The 23,817-nt window shown below is 47.5% G+C and overlaps 1 protein-coding gene across 1 annotated transcript in view; it reads left to right on the forward strand.

The window, feature by feature from the left end:
• The first annotated feature begins 7,351 nt into the window (after positions 1 to 7,351).
• Positions 7,352 to 23,817, forward strand: part of SERINC2 (serine incorporator 2) — a 31,382-nt gene continuing 14,916 nt past the window's right edge. The window contains exons 1-2 of the mRNA XM_048826169.2: positions 7,352 to 7,504; positions 23,517 to 23,678. Coding sequence (XP_048682126.1) covers positions 7,466 to 7,504; positions 23,517 to 23,678 — 201 coding nt within the window. The 5' untranslated portion in view covers positions 7,352 to 7,465. The remainder of the gene's footprint in view (positions 7,505 to 23,516; positions 23,679 to 23,817) is intronic.

Genomic DNA, 23,817 nt, shown 5'->3' on the forward strand with positions numbered 1-23,817 from the left:
GGGAGGGTTCTTGAGGCCCCACAGCCCTGCAGAAAGCTGCCCTGTCCCCTCTGGCTTCGGGGTCAGATTCTGTCACTCTTACTCCCGTAGCCTGGGCACCTGCAGCTCCCATTGACTTTGGATGGAGCTGGGGGCGCTCAGCACCTCTGAAAATCAGGCCAGCGAAGGATGAAATTCCCCACTGTGCAGAGAGCCCGCACAAGGTCTAGGCACCGCTTTGGAGGCGTTGCGCTAAGCGGTTCCTTGTGTTGGCCCTCTTCAGAGGGACGTACTTCACCCACCGAGTAGCACCATACGCCACGAGTAAGACTTTACTCCCTGTGAGGAGACAAAGAAGCTGTTCAGCATGGTCCTAGATCAGGGTCGGCACCCGACGGCACGGGTGGCAAAGACGGCACGCGAGCCGATGTTTAATGGCACACGGGGCAGGGTGAAGAAGCTTGGTCCTGCTGGCTGCTGCTGCAGGGCAGGCAAGTTCCCCCTCCCCCGCCTCTTCCCCCACTGGGGTCCTGCCCCTCCTCCTCTCCCTCCTCCCCTGCCTCTTCCCCCAGCCTGCTGGGGTCCTGCCCCTCCTCCTCTCCCCTCTCCCCCGCCTCTTCCCCCAGCGTGCTGGGTCCCTGCCCCTCCCCCGCCTCTTCCCCCAACCTGCTGGGGTCCTGCCACTCCTCCTCTCCCCCCCAGCCTCTTCCCCCCTCCCTGTGCTGGGGTCCTGCCACTCCCCCTCTGCCACCCATCAGCTGCTGGCCCTTGCAGGGGAGGGGGAGAAGCGGAGCCGCAGCATGCTCGCTCGCTGCTCCAGGGAGGAGGTGGAGACAACGTGGGGACCGGGCCTTGGGGAAGGGGGTGGAATCAGGACATATCCCCTCCAGCCCCCTGCTGTGAGCACCCCCATGACCCCAGCAGCCCTCCCCAGTCCCCTGCCCTGACCCCTGCACCTCCGCACACACCCCTGCCCCCCTCTCACACACAGCCAGCCCTCTGCCCTGACCCCTGCACCCCCATGACCACAGCCCTGACTCCAGCACCCCCACATACCCAGCCCCCCCACGACCCCAGCCCTGACTCCAGCACCCTCCCCACATACCAGTCCCCCCACAATCCCAGCCCTGACTCCTGCACCCTCCTCACACGTCCCCTGCCCTGACTTCTGCACCCGTCACACATACCCAACCCTCTGCCCTGACCCCAGCACCCCCACACATACCCAGCCCCCGCATCCCATGCCCTGACTCTTGCACTCCACATTCCCGCCCCCACCCTGAGCACCAAACAGGAGCCCCTGCACCCCTCGCACCAAATGGGAGCTGCCCAGGTAAGCACTCCACACCCAAACCTCCTGCCCCAACCCTGAGCCCCCTCCCTCATTCTAGCTCCTGGCCAGACCCTGCACTCCAAGCCCCAGCCTGCTCCTTCACCCCCAGTCCTGTGCTCAGTGCACTCCCACCCTCAGCTCAATGCAGAGAGAGAGGAAGAGAATGGGCTAGAACAGGGAGAAGGTATGTGGGCAAGCCGGGATCCCGGACTGGCAGCGGGCAGAGTGGAGCTGGCAGCCGGGACCCTGGCTGGCAGGAGCTGGCGGATAGAACCCCAGTTTGGGGAACACTGCCAATCTCGGGTTCTGGCTGCCAGCCCCTTGCCAGCCAGGGCCCCTCTCAGGCCGCTGCCGGCCTAGGTGAACGGAACCCCAGGCTGGCAGTGGGCTGAGTGGGCCGGCAGCGTAAGATCAGCATTTTAATTTAATTTTAAATGAAGCTTCTTAAATGTTTTGAAAACCTTGTTTAATAGTTTAATAGACTTATAGAGAGAGACCCTCTACAAAACGTTAAAATGTATGACTGGCATGCAAAACCTTAAATTGAAGTGAATAAATGAAGATTCGGCACACCACTTCTGAAAGGTTGCCGACCCCTGTCCTAGATGCAAACAAAGGAAAATTTAGGCTGAATGTTAGAGAAAACGCCCTCCTTTTGCAAGCTGCAGAATAGGGTGCGCACATGTCCCACAGTACAGCCTGCCAGTTAGGGTGCTGCGTTAGGATGTAGAGGTTTGAGGCAGCTGGGCCAAATCGGCAGCCCGAGGCAGTTCTCAGAAATCTGCTGCCTTAGGCTGCAGCTTAAAAGTTGGGGGTGGGGAGGTGAGGGGTGCAAACTAAGGTTGTGGGGACAACTTCTGCCCCTTTCCTCCCCATAGTAAATGACTCCCCTGCTCCCCTCTAGGCACCTAACTTAAAGGGCTGGGCTTTCAGTGTCCCAGTGGGAGCTGCTGAGTGCTTTTGAAAATCTGGCTCTACAATGGGATTTTTCAGTATCCTAAGGAACCTAGGGGAGTCAGGAACCTCAAATCCCATTGAAACTCCATGACAGTGGGGTGCCTAACTCCCTTAGGGCCCTTTCACCACCCTTGTGATTTCACAGGTCCCAAGTAAAATCCCTCCTGCTGCTGACCCACCTGGGGATGCAGCGTTACTGAGTGGGTGACAGTAACGGTTAAGCTGTTTCCTTTTGGCAGATGGGAACCCCCTCACCAAGGTCAAGGGAGCCCCAGGCTGGAGCACTCTCCTGCCAGAGCAGTGCTGAACTAGACAAACAGGGGCAATCAGTTATGTCTGGGCATCTCTCTGCCAGAAGACACTGATGGAGGGAGTTTAGAGAAAAGCAGCACAGATTATATGGGGAAGTGGTGAAAGGCCTGGTTATAAGGAGAAATTCATGTCTAGCTTGGCTAAGCAATGAGGTGTTACAGGAGGTGCGGGGGTGGGGAATGTTAAAAGTCACCAAAGACCTGAAGGATGTGAACGTCGAGGGAGAAGAAGAGTTATTCTGGCTAGTGCAAGAGCGTGTAACTAGGAGCTGGGGGGGAACCAAGAAAGGGAAAAGTTAAGATAATGAACATGCAAACAGCCCTGGCAGTGAGATTTGTCAGGGCGTGGAATGGTCGCCTGAAGGGAAGGGGCAGAAGAACCATTTTTCAATAAGACTGCAGAACGGGGTGCTTTTGCAGGCAAGGCAATGCCTTGCAATGCAGGAGACCTGAGCTGAATTTCTGTCTTTGCCCTGAGTTACTGTGAGACCTTAGGGAAGTTACTTTGTCTCTCAGTTTCCTATCTGTATAGTGGGGTTAGTAAAACCCTCCTCTCTGTCATAGATGTTGGGCGATGCTTGGCAGGAAGGCAACAAGGGCTGTGTACATATCTAGTTTGGTTTGGTGGAGAGCACTGCAGTAAATGTGCAAAAGGGAACAGTGCTGCTTTGGCAGAGTCACGGACTAGACGGGATTTATCGCTCTTTCATCTCTAAGCTCTGTGACTTTTTTTTAAGCCACAGATTCTCCTCTCTAGTTCAAGGGGAAGCTGCAGTTTAGCATTTCAACAGGACATGCTACGCTTATAGCCCTTTTCATCAGTAGGTCTCAAAGTGCCTTACAAAAGAGGTCACCATCATTATACCCTTTTTACAGGTGGGAAAACTGAGGCACAGAGCAGTGACTTCACATGCCCTAGGCCACCCAGCTGGCCAGTGGCAGAGTCCCAGTCCAGTGCTCTAGCCAGTAGGACATATTGCCTCATTTAACACCCTGCTTTTACCTTCAGATATATCTGTTGCCTCAGGTGAGATTTTTTTATTACCCCTCCATGAATTTCATCTTGCGGATTACTCTGGAGTCTCCTTCTTTGTTAATCAGACAACTCTGGACACTGCAGCTCCTAGGTTTTTGTTTGCACAAAGCAGTTTTCCAGCTTGCTCGGAGTGACTCTCATTAGTCACCATTAGCAGAGTCTGCATTCTTCTCCCAGCGCTTCCAGGGGTTTAGCGCTGTCAGAATCCGCCTCTCCTCCCCATTCTTCCTGGTTTCTCTGAAGCCATCAGTCCTACCCCTGTTTTGACACCTGCTCATTATTCACCAATATCAGTTAAGGCAGACTCTGCGCCAGATTCTTGGGAATAGGAACCTGCTTATAGGGCTCCCAGTTCCCTAACAAAGGACCTCCTGGCTTCAAACCACCCCAGCTTCTTCTTATTACTGTTTGAATTGCAGTAGCAATAGAGGCCCTAGCCAAGACCAGGGCCCCATTGTGCTAGGTGCTGTATAGACAGGCAGTGAGTGATGGTCCCTGCCCTGAAGAGTTTACAACCTAAATAGACAAAGAACTGTTAAAGAATTAAAGGAGAGGGATAGAATTAATGCCCATCAACCTGGTTCTATGGAAAATAGTCTTGTCAAACATACCTGATTGCATTCGTTGAGATTACTGTTTCGGCCGATAGAGGTAACTGTGTAGCTGTAACATACTTAGATTTTTCTAAGGTGTTTGAATTACTGCCACGTGACATTCTAATTACAAAAATTAGCATGATACAATATCAATTAAGCACATGTTAAATGGATTGAGAACTGCATAACTGACAGATCTCAAAAAGCAATTGTCAGTGGGAATCATCACTGAATGGGGGCCTTCTTAGCATCTGCACCTGACATAAGAGCTAATGTGAACACAGGCAGTGCAGGAAAAGGGTAAAACACCCCAATATAAATATAGTGGGTTCCAGTTCTTCAGGCCTCAGATAATAGGGACTGCAGGGAATTGATTTCATGGAATACACTTAATAGGGTTTTAAAACCCTTTTAAATGGAAACCTTTCAAGCCCTTGTACTGGGTAAGAGGGGCAGCTAGAAGCTGAGGCCAAGAATTTAAAAGATGAGTGTCTAAAGTTTGCCTGTATAGTCTATAATCGGGTGAATAAAATGCTTTGTTCACAAAACAAATAATGAACATCGCTCTGAAGGTCAGTTGCTGACATAGCAACAATCAAACCTATTTGATGTCTGGAAGTCTGAACAAGAGAATAGAAATAAAAAGCTTCAGAATTTGCAGTTTAGTTTATACTCAGGCTTATGCAGAACATAACCAAAGAGATGCTGTATCTGTATGTGTGTGCATTATTTACAGATTTCTAGTGTAATAGCGACTAGGGTGAGACCTTCACGGGGGACTGATTATCCCACAGCTGACTAATAACACCTCGCTCTTATACTGTACTTTTTATCCATAGATCTCAAAGCGCTTTACAAAGGACATCAGTATCATTTGCGCCATTTCACAGATGGGAAAACGAAAGCACAGGGTGGGGACATGACTTCCCAAAGTCACCCAGCAGGTGGCGTTTCTTCTGCTTCATCAGGTGCTGGCCACTGTTGGAGAGAAGATGCTGAACTAAATGGACCTCAGGTCTTATCCATTCTGGAAATGCCTATGAAAAATCCACAGGTCCCTGAGGTTTCACAGGGTGCCCATTTTACATGCTGGTTCTCCACATTCCTCATCCAGTCCCCCAGGATACAGTTTTGGATGTTTCATTGCATTCCTCGTCTGTTTGGCAGGCTGTTCTCCTGGGCTGTAGCCATTCATGGAGGAGAGCTGTTCATTGATAGTTTTTCACTGATTTTTTTTTTCAGCTGCAGAGGCCACATGAAAACCCATACTTCTGTGGTTAAAGCTGTTTAGTTACATTGGGACACATCGTGGCCACATTTGGATATCTAAGAAATTAATTCTACTGTGCAGGGAGATGGGGAAACCATCTTCCTAGAGTACATTGTTCCCCAGCGATCTCATTTCTTTAGGGCTCTGCCTGTTCTTACCTTGGGAGAAGTTTTCCATGGATCAGTCATACAACCAACTCTTACAGGGTTTCCCCATCCTAGAGTTTCTCCATGTACTTTCATTGCTTTCCTAGGAGTATGGAGGAGAATGTGGAAATCTGCATTTGACTGGGTCACATAACAACCTCATCATCATACTAACTGTTACCCCTTTTTGATTGGAACAGTTTGCCAATTTTGGAGGCCCTGCGAGTTGTTTCCATTAGGAGGAGAAATGGACGATATGAATCAGGTATTTCTCTGATGCAATCTTGTTTATTTACAAAGAATGTGCAAAGACCTGTTTTCCTGAGCACAGTAGGAATTAAACAGAAGATGGTTTCCTTGTTCAGAGTTCCACACCTCTTTTCAGCTAGCACTCAGCCCCAAAGCTTTCTCTCTAGGTTTTTTCTATGAGCCATGCTCCCAGCACTTGTTCTGTTTATTCCTTAGCATTCTGCTCCTTCTCGGTGTCTGTTTCTGTGTTGCTTCTTGCTGCTTCTCTTTCTTTCTCTCACACACAGACACACTGCTCCAATCCAATCACTCCCCTGCCCCAGCGTTTGTTAGCAGGTCACAGTGGAACCCCCTTGGGCTGCCTAGCTCGGCTCCTAGTCTAGCCTTGCACATGGCTTTGTTTTGGGCAGGGGCCCCTATTATTTCAGTTACCTATTCCATGAACAAATTCAATTGCTTCTTACATTTATTCTGGATGAAAGGCAGCTCTTCCGCCCACCAGCTCCAATGAGTTTTAACCCCACTCATAACACACCAGTACTTAAGACTGACATAGTCCTAAACAACTTAACAGCAGCACTTCATAAACATTAACCAGTTAAGCCTTATAACACCTCTCTGAGGTATTTTCCCCATTGTACTCATGGGTAAAATGGGGAAACTGAGGCTCGGGAGAGCTTTAGGCTAGATTTTAAGGAACTGAGCTGTTTATTAGTGGAAGCAATTTTGGTTACCTACATTATCAACATCTCTGCCTGGGGGCGCTCAGGGTATGTCTACACTGCAATAAAACACAGGTGGCTGGCCTGGGCTAGCTGATTTGGGCTCCCGGGACTCTGGCTCCAGGGCTACAAAATCACAGTGTCTATGTCTGGGCTTGGACTGGAGCCTGGGTGCTGAGACCCCATGAGCAGGGAGCATCCTCTACACTGTATTTTTACACCTCTGCAGCCTGGCCCTGAGTCAGGTGACCCAAGCCAGCTGTAGGTATTTTACTGCAGGGTGGAGGTTCCCTCATGCACCTAGGTGTGCCAGAGCCCAGCGTGACTATCCCGCTTTATCCTGCTGTAACTAAAGCGGTGTAGACATGGGCTGTAAGTGAGCGAGGTCGTGTGTGCCCAGGACTTACAGCCAGGGTTGAACGGGGATCCTGCCCTTTGATTAGCCCCGGCCCCCCTGCCATCACGGACTCCTTTGCTGCCACATGCAAAATGCACCATCCCGGGGGGATGCTGAGGGGAGCCCTGGCCAGCTAGGAGGGGGAGCGGGGCATTGCACGCCCCAGGCTCTGGCACAGAGCGGGCTGGTCTCTGGAGGCTGCAGGCACCCAGGGGCCGGGGAATGTGGCCGCCCTTCGCCTCCAGCGGGTGCATGGCCAGCGGCCAGCGGCCAGCCCAGGGACCCCGCGCCAGCCCCGCCCGGCCCATGCGTGACTCAGGCCGGCGGGCCAGGTGCTGGGCGGGCGGGGCCCGGCGGAACGAGCCGAGCGCAGGGGCGGAAGGGGCCGGAGAGCGGCCGAGCGCCGGGATCATTGTAACCCCGGGAGCCGGCTGGAGCGGGGCTTGCTGCGCCCGGAGCGTCCTGCGCCATGGGAGCCTGCCTGGGGGTCTGCTCCCTGCTGAGCTGCGTGAGTGCCCCGCTCCGGGCAGCGCCCTCTCCGGCGTGCCCCGCCGCCCGCTCCCCTCTGCCCTTTCTCCGGGGTGCTTCTCTCGATCTGGTCTGCTCCCGCCAGCCTTCTGGGTCCCTCTTCTTCCACCCCTTTTCGTTCTCTGTTTCTCCCCTGTCCCTCTTTTCCTACCCCCCTCTCCCCTGCTGATTGTCTCCCTCTGCTCCTTTCTTTCCCTCCGAGTTCCCTTTGTTCCCGAGGGCGAAGATCTGCCTTTTTGCAGGGGCTCAGATTTGTTCTTCTCTTCCCCCTGAAATTGACTCTGTCCCGCTAAGCCTTGTTACCTGCGCCTCGCTGGCTGTAACCCTCTCTTGAGTTGCTTTTTGTTCTCTGTTGAAATATAAAGAGTCATTTGAAAGTTTGATATTATTTTCTTTAATAAATGAATGTGTTCTCCACTTCTCTTCTAGACAAAATGCTTCAATCACTATAATTTCTTAAAGAGAACAGGAGGACTTGTGGCACCTTAGAGACTAACCAATTTCTTAGTCATCTTTCCAACCTCCTAAACCTTCAAATAAAGCCAACGGTGTAAATTAGGGGAGGGAGGTCAAAAGGAAGTCCATGTATCACCATATGTTGTGCAACATAAAACTTGTGTGGGAGCCTTTTTGTGTCTCTAAATATTTCTAAAGTGTCTAAAATATTTATTGCAAAACTTGATCATGGTATTTAATTTCCTGTCTACAAATTCTTTGCAAATTTTGGATTCTCCCAATCTCCCTAAACTTAAAAGCCGGAGTGTATAAAATAATACAGAACTGTGTATGGCTTATTGTTAAAGTGACTAGTTAGTTGTTACTCAAAGCTTGCACATATATATACACACACATACGCACACTTGGTTTTAAAATGAGAGAGGACTGTATAGCCAGTTAGAGTAATTTGCATGAAATTTGTTTCTTGTTCTTTCAAAGCCAGAAACTGCTTGTGTTTGTGGCATGCATCTTTTGTGACTGTTTATGAGACAAACCTCAAGGAAGTTCTTTATCAAGAAAGACGGTGTGGTTTTATGGCTTAAAGCAGCAGTGTAATGTTTTTACATGTTGACATTTTAAAACAAAATTGCAGATTTTGTTAAGGCAAATAAAACCATGAGGTGTAAGGAGGCAGGACCCAATCCTGCGAACACAAGAATGAGTACTCCCAATGGGACAACTCTCATGACCTCGGGTTTGCAGGATCAGACTCGAAATTGGTAAATGTGGCACTAGCATAAATTCTTCACAACAGAAAGTAAAGAACTCTTAAAAGGTAAAACACCCTTCCACTTCTCAGATAGCCAAAAAGAATCCCCTAAACCAGTGGTTCCCAACGCGGACCAATGCCGTGGCGCCCACCAGGGCATTTTTGTGTGCCCACAGGACACCACGCCGTGGAAATGCCACCGCCAAGCGTGGCCACCGGAAAACCGCCCACCAAAATGCTGCCGAGAATATGCTATTCCCACAGAAAGGTTGGGGACCACTGCCCTAAACATTACTAGTTTTTTTTCTTTAATGTAGGTATTTTAGTTAGATCAAGCTAAAATAAGTAATGTTTGTCTATTAAATACCAGGGCTTTATCAGTTTTTAGTTTTCTTTCAAACTGTGCCATGTGTAATTTTAATGTGTGGGAGGGTCTTCTAGACTTTTGGGGTAATGTTTGGGAGTTTTCTTTAGCAACACTGTCATCTGATCCAGGCTTTCAGTGGCGTGTCCTATCTTCCTAGTCAAATGTTTCCAGTGCTTCAGACCTGTCTATGATAGGCACAGTAGTAGGGTGAAAATGCTTAGGAGCTTGAAAACACACACACACACACACAATATATATATATATATATATATATATATACACACAAAATATATGTACAAATGTGCTCTGAATCTTCTTTCTCATCTGAAGAAGTGTTTTTTTACCCATGAAAGCTTATGCCCAAATAAATCTGTTAGTCTTTAAGGTGCCACCAGAATCCTTGTTGTTTTTGTGGATACAGACTAACACGGCTACCTCCCCTCCCCCGATACCTCTTTCTCATTGAATCACATGTGCTTTTGCAATCGACTCACACCCTCCTTGTGTGTGAAAGCACCAAGATATTATTAAAGGGACCTACCCAAGATGGAAGTTTAAACACCAGTTTGTTTTCCTCTAAACACACCTCTATGTGATTACCTGTTGGAAGGAGGCCAATGTAAATTAACTTCAGAACAGGATCACCAGGGCCTACTTGTAGCCGCCAGGCCTAGTAATTATTGCAACACAACTGAGAGTCGTATCAGGTGGCCGATACTGGCTGGAACTGAGATGGTTTCAGAACCTGACAAAATGCTCCAAAGGCAGTTGCAACAAGTGGCCTGCAGCCTCCTGCGTTAGGGTGTTTAAAGCTCAGTTTGTATGATTGTGAACAATGTTTGGAGGCCTCAGGTAGGAAATGTATCGCAGACTCTAGCTGAACGTTCTGTGTGCACGTATGTAAGTGCCAGATAATCAGTCTGTGGTCTGAGAGCATGTGCTGGCAGTTTGCAACCCCCGTTCTGGTTTTCTCCCCCAAAAGCCAGAGGGTCATTCTGGGGGCAGCCTGGAGGCTGGGACTGTGGTCACTGTGGCAGATCCGCAGGTAGCAGAAATGGTTGTATTTCCATTGACGTCAGTGGCGCTATGGCGGTTGACACCAGCTGAGGATCTGTTCTTTTATGGTTACGCATGCGGGCCCCTCACCAAGTGACGGGAATGATGCAACCTCCCTGGCACAGATTATTTGTGCTGCTGGTGGAAATAATCCATGTGGAGGCTGATCCTCTTACCAGCCGGGATCTAGTTCTGTGCTATGGTATGTGAGCACATAGCTGTGAGCCTACTTTTACACAGTGCACCAGAATTTGGCCCCCAGTGTCAGGTTCCGTAATATGACAAAACATATTAGCTGCTCAGTTTCATTTTTGTCTTAAAGCAACCCTTCCTCCCAGTCTTCTGGAGGATGCACTGGTGAGGGAGGAGAGATGTGTGTAATGAGTGGGTTCAGCAGGCTTAGGTGAAGTGGTTATGGCCAAGCTTCTTCTGTCTAGAAAGTTTTTAAATTGCAAGCACATGTGAGAATGGAACTGGATAAGTCCCTGGAGGATAGGTCCATCAGTGGCTAGTAGCCAGGATGGGCAGGGGTGCAACCCCATGCTCTGAGTGTTGCTAGCCTCTGTTTGTCAGAAGCTGGGAGTGGACGACAGGGGATGGATCACTTGATGATTGCCTGTTACGTTCATTCCCTCTGAAGCATCTGGCCATTTTTGGAAGACAGGATACTGGACGAGATGGACCATTGGTCTGACCCAGTATGGCCATTCTTATGTTCTCTCTTAAAGTGCAGTAGCCTGCTCTGAGAACGAGGAAAGGTATGGTAAGATATCAAAGAGACCACTGTGCCCAGGGATTCAGTATTACACTGGAGATTAATGATATTTAATACAAAAAAACTGTTAATGCAACACTATAAAGCAGTGGCTCTCAACCTTTCCAGACTACTGCACCCCTTTCAGGAGTCTGATTTGTCTTGTCTACCCCCAAGTTTCATCTCATTTAAAAACTACTTGCTTACAAAATTAGACATAAAAATACAAGTGTCACAGCACACTCGCACTGAAAAATTGCTGAGTTTCTCATTTTTACCCTATAATTGCAAAATAAACCAATTGGAATATAAATATTGTACTTACATTTCAGTGTATAGTAGATAGAGCAGTATAAACAAGTCATTGTCTGCATGAAATTTTAGTTTGTACTGACTTTGCTAGTGCTTTTTATGTAGCCTGTTTTAAAACTAGGTAAAACTCTAGATGAGTTGATGTACCCCCTGGAAGACCTCTGCATTCTCCTACGGGTACACGTACCCCTGGTTGAGAACCACTGCTATAGAGCACCCAGAATTTAACCAATAGGTAATGAATAGTCATGACAGAGAATTTAAAATTAGACTCTCTACTCAGTATATGCAAAGTTCTGGTATACTCAACCACTGTAACATTGTTTACATTCTTGTAGATGTTAAATGTTATGCCTTTGCCAACCACATTATAATTATTTTGCAGGTCACTTTTTAAATTCAGAATGAGAACTATAACTTGAGTTTCCTGGCTTTTGTGCCTGTTGATTCTTGGCAGTAATGCTGCACTTTTGGGGGAGACGGGTAATTTAATTTCTTAAGGGTTTTAAAAAGGAAGAACATGAGTGGCCACTGAAATAAATGTTTATAGATCACAGCATACTTTGGTCTGTAAGGAAAGTAATGTCTGGCACATGTGTCACATGTTAACTTCCTTTATGCAACTTCTTTAAATAACTTTTCTTTTTCAAGCTTAGTAGATCACACATTCCGTAGCGAGAAGACGGTGAATAACTTTTTTGACCGAAAATCACTGTTTCTGGGCTATCCAACAGGAAGAAACAGCTGCATAAACTTTCAGCCCAGAAGTTTTGTTTGAAACTGGTCCGCTGGAAACGGGAACGAAAGTACAGTCTCGGCTGTGAATGTAGCTTTGCTGTCGGGACTGATGTCTCCCAGGCGTATGATGGTAGCATTGCCCTGCAGTCTGGTGCTGATAGTAAGCTGCACAGCACTCTTAACTGTTCCATTCTCAGGCGATGTCTTCCCTACTAAAGAGTCTGTCACTGTGGGATAACTTAACTGGTGTTGGCTATCCTGCTATAAAATCCTAGTGGAAGCTACACACCTGTAGTGCCTTCCACGAGGTCAGCCCTGTACCTGGCCCGCAGATGACCTCACCTGCCTCACGGGAAGTCTCCACTAGGTTTTTACAATGGGGTCGCTAACATAGTGAAGATGAAACATTGGAGTCTGATCTGGCTGGACTTCAGTTGGGCTACTTGTGTCAGTAAAGTGAGCAGGACTTGGGCCTTTGTCTTGAAAGAGTCTCTCTCTCTGAAGCTGCTCAGCATGCCACAGCCTGTTCATATTGTAGGTGTCTGTGACTCCCTTTCCCCCTCACGGAATAACTTTCTAGCTAGATTTCAGAGTAACAGCCATGTTAGTCTGTATTCGCAAAAAGAAAAGGAGGACTTGTGGCACCTTAGAGACTAACCAATTTATTTGAGCATGAGCTTTCGTGAGCTACAGCTCACTTCTGAAGTGAGCTGTAGCTCACGAAAGCTCATGCTCAAATAAATTGGTTAGTCTCTAAGGTGCCACAAGTCCTCCTTTTCTTTTTTCTAGCTAGAGACATTCCCCCGCCACCAAGTTTGCTCTGGGGGCGGTCTGCTGAAATGAAGCCAGCTGTATTTATTTTGCTACTTCTGCCCTGCTAGTGTGAGGGAAGTGAGCTAAATGCAGAGGTAAAACTCGACTGGGTAGAGATTCTATTTTAAAATAACAAATCTCTAGACGCCCTGGCTTTAACGCCTTTAAAGTCTCCGTCTGCTCTCAGATGATACACAAAGCTGAGTGACTTTGCAGGTGGGTTCACTTAAGAAACAATTTATTCAGCTGCTGCTCTCTCTGGAGCTGAACCACTAAATTCTGACACTTGTACCAACTGGCTTATACTTAATTGGATCCTCCTTCACCCCTGTATAAAATCTGCTTGACTTCACCAGCACCTCACCCCCCCACTAGTTCACACCATGCAGGGTCGGCATATACGAGATTATAGGATCTTTTTGCATTTCTCCATAGATGTGCTGGTACATGGATTTTAAAGACAGACTGGTATCATAGAATCATAGAATATAAGGGTTGGAAGGGACCCCAGAAGGTCATCTAGTCCAACCCCCTGCTCAAAGCAGGACCAATTCCCAGTTAAATCATCCCAGCCAGGGCTTTGTCAAGCCTGACCTTAAAAACCTCTAAGGAGGTTCCTAAGGAGGTACCATTCTTCCAGATGGTAACATGTTTGAAAAACGTTTTTCACATTAAACCTGAAGACTAATTGGTGCATTGTTAGGCTCCGTTACTTAGTCAGAACTCTTGGGCATAAGCTGTGTGGTGGTGTTTCCTGGTCCCCTTAAAACATTTCTGAAGAAGAGTTCTTTGCAGGTTTTGAGCATGTGCTATGACATATGCTCCTGGAAAATCCTGTGTATTTTTGCCTCTCTATTAGAATCATAGAATATCAGGGTTGGAAGGGATCTCAGGAGGTCATCTAGTCCAACCCCCTGCTCAAAGCAGGACCGATCCCCAATTAATTTATCCCAGCCAGGGCTTTGTCAAGCCTGACCTTAAAAACCTCTAAGGAGGAAGATTCCACCACCTCCCTAGGTAACCCATTCCAGTGCTTCACCACCCTCCTAGTGAAAAAGCTTTTCCTAATATCCAACCTAAACCTCCCCCACTGCAACTTGAGACCATTACTCCTTGTTCTGTCGTCTGCTACCACTGAGAACCGTCGAGAGCCATCCTCTTTGGAACCCCCTTTCAGGTAGTTGAAAGCAGCTATCAAATCCCCCCTCATTCTTCTCTTCCGCAGACTAAACAATTCCAGTTCCCTCAGCCTCTCCTCATAAATCATGTGCTCCAGCCCCCTACTCATTTTTGTTGCCCTCCGCTGGACGTTTTCCAATTTTTCCACATCCTTCTTGTAGTGTGGGGCCCAAAACTGGACACAGTACTCCAGTTGTTTTTAACACTCTCCAAAAATATTGTGGATGTATTTTTTTCCCTTGAGGATAACAGAAATGTAGCGAGGAACTCAAAACAGCTGTATTTAATTTTTTAATTAGCATTTGCTCCCAGTATACTTCCTTTGGAATCAATAACAATCCATACGTTTAACATCCTGCTGCCCAGGCACGTCCAAAACTGCTTACGGCCCCAACCCAGCAAAGCACTGATGCGCATGCTTAGCTTTGGTCTTGCACTCTTGTGATTGTTTTGGTTAGTGTGAAGCCCCAGATGCTTGAAAAGTCACTGCATGAGAACCCCAACTGTCTTTTAAAAATGAAAAGTAAGTATCTAGCTCTCATAGTTGTGGAGAAAAGCCTGAAAATGTGAATCAAGTGTGCCCTAAAGGCTCAGAGAGCAAATAAAAAGAAACCCAAATTAAAAACAATAAAGATCTCATATTTTTTTAGGCCCTACACTTTAAAAACAAACAAACAAAAAAAAATAAATCTTAGGATTGAAATGCACAGGACTATTTGTGCTTAAAGATAAGCATGTGCTTAAGTACACTGCTGGATCAGGGCCTACATTAGTCAGTAGCAATAAATCAGAAAATACCCAAGGAAATTACTAAGAAGTTAAATAGAGAAGCATTGCTTTGTTTGAAATACTTTCTTGCATAAATTGCAAGTTTTCCCATGTTTGCATTATCAAAACCAAACAATAGCTGTTTAAAAATTGGAAGCAATTGACGATGCCCTCCCTCTCCCAGCAAACATTAATTTGCATCTTTCTCCCACACAAATGATCCCAACAGAGCTGAACTGAACATGTCTTCTGTATGTTCGGGGTAGCGATGCTGTCATTTCCAGGGAGTGGCATTTCGCTAATGTGAGCTCCTTGTCACTGGCTTGTTAGAGGGATCAGATCGAAAATATTGTAGGCTCAAGATGAACTCTGGCCTTACATGTTCCAAATTGACTAACAATTATTGGTGCCCAACTTGACACCTTAAGGAGATCTCATTTTCAGAAACCGTTGAGCACTTGCCCCTTCTAAGGTGTCTTGTGTCTGGCACTCAAAACCCCTGTTCTTTTGAGAATTGAGGCCTTTGTGTGTCTAAGTAAGTAAATTCTCAGTGAGCAGGTGGACTATATGGTCAAGTGTCATAAGATCTCTGGCAATATTAGATGATTCTCTAATTTGACGTTTGCATAATTTTTAATTCAGGTGACCTGTGAAGTGGGGCAAAAGTGGGTTTAGTCCATTTTTGCTTTTTAATTAGATAGTTTTTTTTCCTTTCTCTTGTGGGTGTGGGTGGTTCTGTTTGGTTGTTATGTTAGAAATTCAGATGGTGTCAATCCTGTTTTTCCTGTTACTCTGTAAATGCCTGGGGGATCAGTAGCATTATTATGTCACAAATGCCCTGGAAGTGAAACTGTAGCCACTTCTGTACATCATAAAAAAACCAAAAAACAAAAAAACAAACAAGCCCTAATCTTTCCATATTAGGTTGTCCTTATTGGTGGAACTATTGATCCTTATTGATGTATGGTCTGGCTATTGTCCGACTCGTGGACATAGCAAGGCTATTTGCTTTGTTACTGCTCCAGGGCCTTGCTTTAGCAGCATAAGATGGTGTTACGTTCTGTGCAGGGAAGTGTTGCGAGGGTGTCACCAGCAGCAGTTATGTTGTAATTCAGTTACACTAATTCTAACATACTGGTTTCCTGGCTATTTTTATCCCCAAATATGGATGTAACATCACTTGGATGTGTCATGCAATCCCCGAGTACGGTTGTACTGTGCCCATATCACACAGCAGGAGCAGGACGTGTCCACTAGGGTGAAGGGTGGAAAATAGTTTCTCTTCTAGCCCCTTGTTTTCAGATACTCATAATTCTCCAAAACATACAGTTTTAGGACTGAAATTTTCCGTGGCTGATCTCTGACCATAGAATCATAGAATATCAGGGTTGGAAGGGACCTCAGGAGGTCATCTAGTCCAACCCCCTGCTCAAAGCAGGACCAATCCCCAATTAAATCATCCCAGCCAGGGCTTTGTCAAGCCTGACCTTAAAAACTTCTAAGGAAGGAGATTCCACCACCTCCCTAGGTAACGCATTCCAGTGTTTCACCACCCTCCTAGTGAAAAAGTTTTTCCTAATATCCAACCTAAACCTCCCCCACTGCAACTTGAGACCATTACTCCTTGTCCTGTCCTCTTCTACCACTGAGAATAGTCTAGAACCATCCTCTCTGGAACCACCTCTCAGGTAGTTGAAAGCAGCTATCAAATCCCCCCTCATTCTTCTCTTCTGCAGACTAAACAATCCCAGTTCCCTCAGCCTCTCCTCATAAGTCATGTGTTCCAGACCCCTAATCATTTTTGTTGCCCTTCGCTGGACTCTCTCCAATTTATCCACATCCTTCTTGTAGTGTTGGGCCCAAAACTGGACACAGTACTCCCAGATGAGGCCTCACCAATGTCGAATAGAGGGGGACGATCACGTCCCTCAATCTGCTCGTTATGCCCCTACTTATACATCCCAAAATGCCATTGGCCTTCTTGGCAGCAAGGGCACACTGCTGACTCCTATCCAGCTTCTCATCCACTGTCACCCCTAGGTCCTTTTCTGCAGAACTGCTGCCTAGCCATTCGGTCCCTAGTCTGTAGCTGTGCATTGGGTTCTTCCGTCCTAAGTGCAGGACCCTGCACTTATCCTTATTGAACCTCATCAGATTTCTTTTGGCCTAATCCTCTAATTTGTCTAGGGCCCTCTGTATCCTATCCCTGCCCTCCAGCGTATCTACCACTACTCCCAGTTTAGTATCATCCGCAAATTTGCTGAGAGTGCAATCCACACCATCCTCCAGATCATTTATGAAGATATTGAACAAAACCGGCCCCAGGGCCGACCCCTGGGGCACTCCACTTGACACCGGCTGCCAACTAGACATGGAGCCATTGATCACTACCCGTTGAGCCCGACAATCTAGCCAACTTTCTACCCACCTTATAGTGCATTCAGCCAGCCCATACTTCTTTAACTTGCTGACCAAAGGAGAGTGAGACTGTTTTGAAGCAGAAAATGGGAGAAACAATATTTGTGTTACTGCCTTTAAAAAAAAATCACAACTTTTCTTTTTACCCATTTAAACTATAGGAAAACTGTATGAAATTTTAAAATTGAAATTTGGCCTGGAAACAGTGAGAATTAGCATGGTCCAGTGGACTGAGTCTATTCCTAGTTCTCTCACTTGGGCAAACCACTTAATCTCTCTGTGTCTCAATTTCCTAATCTGTAAAAGGGTTGGTACTCAGCTTTTTTTGAGCTCTGTGGATGACAAGCGCTGGATAAGAGCCAGCTGTTAGTATTAGAGTATGATCTTGATTTGGAAAAAAGTTTTGATTTGCCAAAGTTATGGGCACTGGGCAAATCATGTATGAAGTTATACATGGGAGAGATTTTCCTTAGCAATTTAGCTCGTGTACACTGCCATGTTTTGGTCTCTGCGCTGGGACAGAATTTGACAACCTTAAACACCCTTAAGCTCAAAATTACAGCAGTGACTTTTCATCCCTCATATTTGTCTTAATGTTCAGCTCTTGATTAAAAGACAAGGTCATTTTTTTGATTCCCTTGCTTCTTCCAGAAGTTTTGAGCATGTGTCAGTCAACTAAGGGTGGTATCTTTCTCCTCCATGGTAACTTAACCTTTTCTTCATGGACGTGCTGTCCTAACAAGGACCTACTGCTTGTGTTAGCTTCCTTCCAGATGGGGTAGTGATCGCTGCTTAGGGAGTCATAGATAACAGAAACTAATACTTTCTATTTTTTTATTTTGCTTTTTTCTTAAATCCTCTTGTTATTTCTCCTGCTTTAAAAAACAAACCCTTTGAAAGTTCCATACAAATGAGCCACATTCAGAGAGCAATCAAGTTGCACAATGCAGGATTCAAAAAGCCAGGAAGTCAGAAAGTTAGAGTAAGACGAACACGCAACTTTAGCTCTTCCCCCTTGTGTGCGTGCAGGGTCACGCTGCCTACTTTAATACAGTACTGACCGTTTTTGCCTAAAAATGTGCAATTTAGTATCCTTTTAACTCCTGACCAAGTGAAAAGTCTCTAAGGTGCCACAAGTCCTCCTTTTCTTTTTGCGAATACCGACTAACACGGCTGCTGCTCTGAAACCTGCCATTGACCAAGTGAAGTGAGGCCTCACTATCCGCTCCGGGAGGCATTTCTTGTCTGTAACGTGATTACTCTTGAACACCACTCGGACCAGTTCCCAAGTTTCAGGCACCAATAGGCAGAACCCTGTTGATTTGGGTGAATAGTGGAAAAGCCACTTCTGCATAATGAGAAGTTTAAAACTAGGCAGGTAAATCGTGGCTGTAATATGAAAGGTTGGTTAACGGAGCCCAGCTGAGGTAAACACATGTAAGCGGGGGAATAGGCCCGCTATTGTGGGGAACTTTCCTGGCTTCTGTATTACCCCGGTGAAGTGGGCTAGCGAAAGGATCTGAGTCCTCGCTCCCACTTCCTTTACCCAGTGGCCTCCCTGCCCTTGAGGACTCCCCTTCCACTCTCCTGCCTGGCAGAGTCCTCGCAACCCCAACAAGGACGGGCCCAGGATTCCTAGGGGGCTCGACCCCCAACCCTGCTGTGGTCACCTAGGACAGGGGCTAGGGTGTCCCCACTCCGGGGTACTCTCTCTGCAATGGGCACTTCTCTGACCCACTGACCATTACATACAAGTTAAAGCAAATGAAAGTTATTTAATCAACAATTAATTTAAAAAAAAAAGGGAAAATGGGAAAGGTTGAAGGAAACACATCAGCCTGCTCTGTGGCAGGGAATGTCACAAACAGTGTCTCTGGAATGTCAGGGCAGTTCACAGTCTGTTCCTTGTAAGTCCCAGGTCTCCTGCTCAGGCCCTGGCCGTGCTGCAGGGATGCTGTGGGTTGGACACTTGCTCTGGTGGTGGCCACAGGCTCTAGGTGGCAGGGCCCTTCTTCCCAGCTTTGCCCCCGCCCGCTCAGGGTTACCAGTCCCCCTCCGAGTCTGGCCTGCAGAGCCTGTGCTGGGCCTACTGCCCAGGGTCCCCCTCGCTCTCCCCAGCTGCTCACGACACCCGGCTCCAGACTGCTCCAGCCCCAGCTCCAGCTCCACTCTGCCTCAGCACGACTGCTGCTCTGTCTCCAGCTCCCTGGGCTGCTTCTCTGGCCCCTCTGGCTCTGGTTGCTGCAGCTCTGCTCCCAGGACAGGTCTGCTCTGCAGGCTGCTTCTGTGACTCTGCTTCCAGCACTGACCTGCTTCCTGGGCTGCTTTTCTGGCCCCTCTGGCTCTGGTTGCTGCAGCTCTGCTCCCAGGGCAAGTCTGCTCTCTTTGGGCTGTGCCTCTGGCTTTCGGGCTGCAGCTCTGCTCCCAGGACAGGGTCTGTTCTCTCTGGGCTGCTTTTCTGGTCCCTCAGGATCTGGCCCAGCTCTACTCCCCAGCGCAGCTCGGGCCCTTGCTTGCTCCCTAGCTCGGCCCCACTCTGTCTGACCCAGGCAATTCCAGCTCACACAGAGGACGGGACCTCCCTGGCCTCCTGACTCCCTGATTAGCCTGCCCGCCCTGTCATTCAGGCTCACCTGGAGCATTGGCCTCTCCCCATTGTTCCTGGGGGCTGTCAGTCTCAGGGTCCTGATTCCCCATCGACCCTTCCCCCTTTTAGTACTGGGAGCTAGCAACAGTCCTCTTACGCACAGAAGCGTGCGACTCTGCAAAGAAACTCCAAAGAAGAGAACTTCCTTTCCCAGCCTCTGTCAAGCAGCAGTCAGTCTGTCATGCTAGGGGTTTTACGGGTTCACTTTTCGCCCCACAAAAATGCTAAAATTTAAATCCACTTTCAATTCCTGTAACATTCCCCCCCATGACTTAACTTCAAATGCTCTTTTTTCTTTATGCAGCTTGTCATATAACATATACACACTCCTCTCCAGGAGGCCTCTTCAATTGTGTAACCTGAACAAGACAGTACTTCCACCTCCCATATTACACTAGAGGCTGTCACACTGTCTGGAGTGGCTCATGACTCTGAGTGCCTACCACAGGGCAGACACCCCAAATCAGTAGTGTTGTCAGGGTTCCCTCCCCACTCTGAACTCTGGGGTACAGATGTGGGGACCCTCATGAAAGACCCCCTAAGCTTATATTCCACCAGTTTAGGTTAAAAACTTCCCCAAGGCACAAATTTCTTCCCTTGTCCTTGGACGGTATTGCTGCCACCACCAAGTGATTTAAACAAACATGCAAGGAGGGGCCACTTGGAGTCCTATTCCCCCCCCTCCAATATCCCCCCAAGCCCCTTCACCCCATTTACTGGAGAGACTTGAGAATAATATACCAACCAAATAGGTTAACAAGGTGAGCACAGACCAGACCCTTGGGTTTTTAGGTCACTGAAAACCAATCAGGTTCTTAAAAGAAGAACTTTGTTATAAAAAAAAATAAAGTAAAAGAAGCACCTCTGTAAAATCAGGATGGAAGGTAATTTTAGAGGCTAATAAAAAGATTTAAAACACAGAGGATTCCCCTCTAGGCTCAAGTTCAAAGTTACAAAACAGAAATAAACCTCCCTCTAGGCATAGGGAAAATTCACAAGCTAAAACAAAAGAGAATCTAACGCATTTCCTTGCTATTACTTACAATTTCTGTAAGTTTAGATGTATCGTTTCAGTAGGAGCTGAATTACCTGCTTGGTCTCTCTCTTTGTCTCAAGAGGGAACACACAGAGAGCACAAACAAAACCTCCCCCACCCCCCCCAGATTTGAAAGTATCTTCTTTCCCCATTGGTCCTTTTGGTCAGGTGCCAACTAGGTTAATGGAACTGATTAACCTCTTACAGGTAAAGGAGGGATTTTATGCTACCCTTAGCTGTATGTTTATGACAGGTGTGTTCTGGAATTAGATTTCACCAAGCTGGTAACAAATGTGATTTCCTGGATTACCATAACCGTCTTACCATGGAGTCACAGACATTCCCCTTAGACTCTCCTGTCTATCTTGTCACCCATACAAACTGGATTTAGTGATAAATGTTCACTTACCCAAAAAAACACATCAGGTTCAGGTTGCTTCCGGTCCCAAGAGACCAGTCATTTACCCCCAGATGAGTTGGTGCCCTGGATCTTACCCCAAAGACAACGCCTGTAGCCAATCCTGTAATAAACTACCTAAACGTTTATTAACTAGGAAAAAGGAATAGGAGAGTTATTTACAGGTTAAAACAAGCAAACATACACAAACCAATGAGTTACCATCTAAATCCTAAGAGTGATAGAGTTGTAGTGATCTGTCCATTCAAAGTGTCTTTCAGGGCAGGCCAAGGAATGAGACTCTGGAGATCTTTGGTTTCAGTTTAGAGCCTCTAGCCCTTTAGAGTTTAAACAGCCAAAAAGATGGAAAATTTTCCTGTGGCTTTGTTTTTATTTTCTTCATTCAGCTTCCAAGCTGACAGAAGGAGCTTCCTTGCAGGTAGTATTTCCCAGGTGCAATAGGGCCATGAACCAACCGATCATTCTTTATGGGCTGTTTGATCTCGAGAGCCCTTCTGGGTGGACAGGGTGATGATTCCGGAGCCTGAGTTCACAAATTCAGGGCAAACATTTTTTAAAGTTATGAACCAAAACGTATGTGTTTTCTTATAGCCTGGAATCCAGACGTTAAAAGGGAGATAAACGCAGGCAGCAGTTGACAAACATTTCACAGAGTCTAAACACTGAATACATTCCTAGGAGACTAATACCTACTTTGAGCAAAACTAACATACAGGTGACCTGCGCTGGTCTCCAGCTACGAGGCTGTTAGTTCTTAGCGAATGCCCGCAGCCTGGGCAAGAGCTGGCATCTGGCCTGCCAGCATCACAGAGTCCTTTTCAGGTATCCTCTCAATCCAGTATTCAGACTCTGTTTGCAGTGCACGGCCCGAAGGGAGGAAGGATCCCCCTTGGCAGTGGAATGACCATGTAGCTGCTCTGCTGCCACTTCTTCAACCTATGCTGAATTAGCTAAGCCACTGCTCTGCACTCTGGTGCCATGGTGCTGGCAGCCTGGGAATCCAGAGCAGACACGGTCTGACTAGGTGAAAGTGGAATAGGTGCAGTGGAGGCAGTATGGCCTGGTGGCTAGGGCACTGAACTGAGACTCGAGACCTGGGGTCTATCCCTGGCTCTGCCACTGGCTTGCTGTCTGATTGTGGGCAAATCACTTGACAGCTCTGTGCCTCAGTTTCCCCATCTGTAAAAAGGAGGTAACGATACTGACCTCTTTGTAAAGCACTTTAGGATCTACAGATGAGAAGAGCTAAGTAAGAGCTAGGGATAATGATCATCTATACAAGACAAATTACCATGCAGAAGCCCGTTATAGTTTGACCAGCCAGTGTGGTTGGAAGCAAACTGTAATAGAACTCACTAAAGCTCTGTGTCAGCACTGGCCTTTCCCCTAGGATTTCCCACTTGGGACAGCTCTCTGGGGGAGCCCTGGTGTAGCAGGCTGGGAGTCCAGTGCTGTTCACCTGTTCAGAGCAGAGTTGGACCACATGGTGGTGAAAACACTGACTGCTAGTCCACACTAGTTCTTCCATCCTCATTGCTACCACTAGTGCCCTAAGGCACTCGGGGCCAGACTTTGACCTCATTCTGGTTTAACTCCTTTGATTGCAATTGAGTTATTGCAATATTTGATCAGTGTGAGACCAGCATCAGGTTCACAGGCTACAGTGCGCTAAAGGATGGTCTTGTGGTTATGATACCAGCCAGGGACTGGGGAGTTCTAGGTTCAATTCCTGGCTCTATTACAGATTTGCTATGTAACCTGGAAATCAGCTCCTCTGAGAGGAGACTTGGGGGTGGATGCTCAGCTGGACATGAGCTTCCAGTGCGATGCTGTGGCCAGAAGGGCTAATGCAATCCTGGGATGTGAGAACGGGAATCTCGAGTAGGAGTAGAGAGATTCTTTTATCTGAATTCAGGGCAGTCCTCAGGCCTGTGTGATGTAGGTCAGACTGGCTGAGCACAGTGGTGCCTCTGGCCTTAGAATCTCTCAGCCTGGGCTCTGCCCATCCCACTGCTTGTCAGCCAAACCTTGTCATACCCTGGGTCTCTCACCGCCCTGCCTAACCTGTACCTTCCCCTTTGTATAATGGCCCCTCACGGTTAGGTTTGGGGTGACAGAGGGAAGCCCTCTCATTTTAGGCAACCAGGTGCCGTTTCTTCATGGGGGCAGGGACTGCGGAGTCCAGGTTCTAGTCCCGTGGCAGGAAGCAAATTGGCCATGGCACCCAATACCATCTCTTGTTCTGCGCTGTTTGCTCAGTTTGACTCTTCCATTGCCAGGTGTCATGTCTGTGCGGCTCAGCTCCCTGCCTCCTGTGCGGCTGCTGCCCCTCCTCAAGGAACTCCACCATCTCCCGCCTCATCTTCACCTTCTTCCTCTTCCTGGGCACACTGGTATCCATTATCATGATCATACCCGGTGTGGAAGAACAGCTGCACAAGGTAAGCAGCATTTCCAATGTCCCGCCCTACCTCACTGACGTGGGACCTCTGAGCAAAGGCAGAAGCAAAGCGTGAACTGAGGTTGTGGGGGTGGGTGTCAGAAAACGTAACGGGGAAAGAGGATTTAAATAATGAAGCC

Source organism: Caretta caretta, chromosome 19, assembly GCF_965140235.1.
Source record: "Caretta caretta isolate rCarCar2 chromosome 19, rCarCar1.hap1, whole genome shotgun sequence".
Lineage (NCBI taxonomy): Eukaryota > Metazoa > Chordata > Testudines > Cheloniidae > Caretta > Caretta caretta.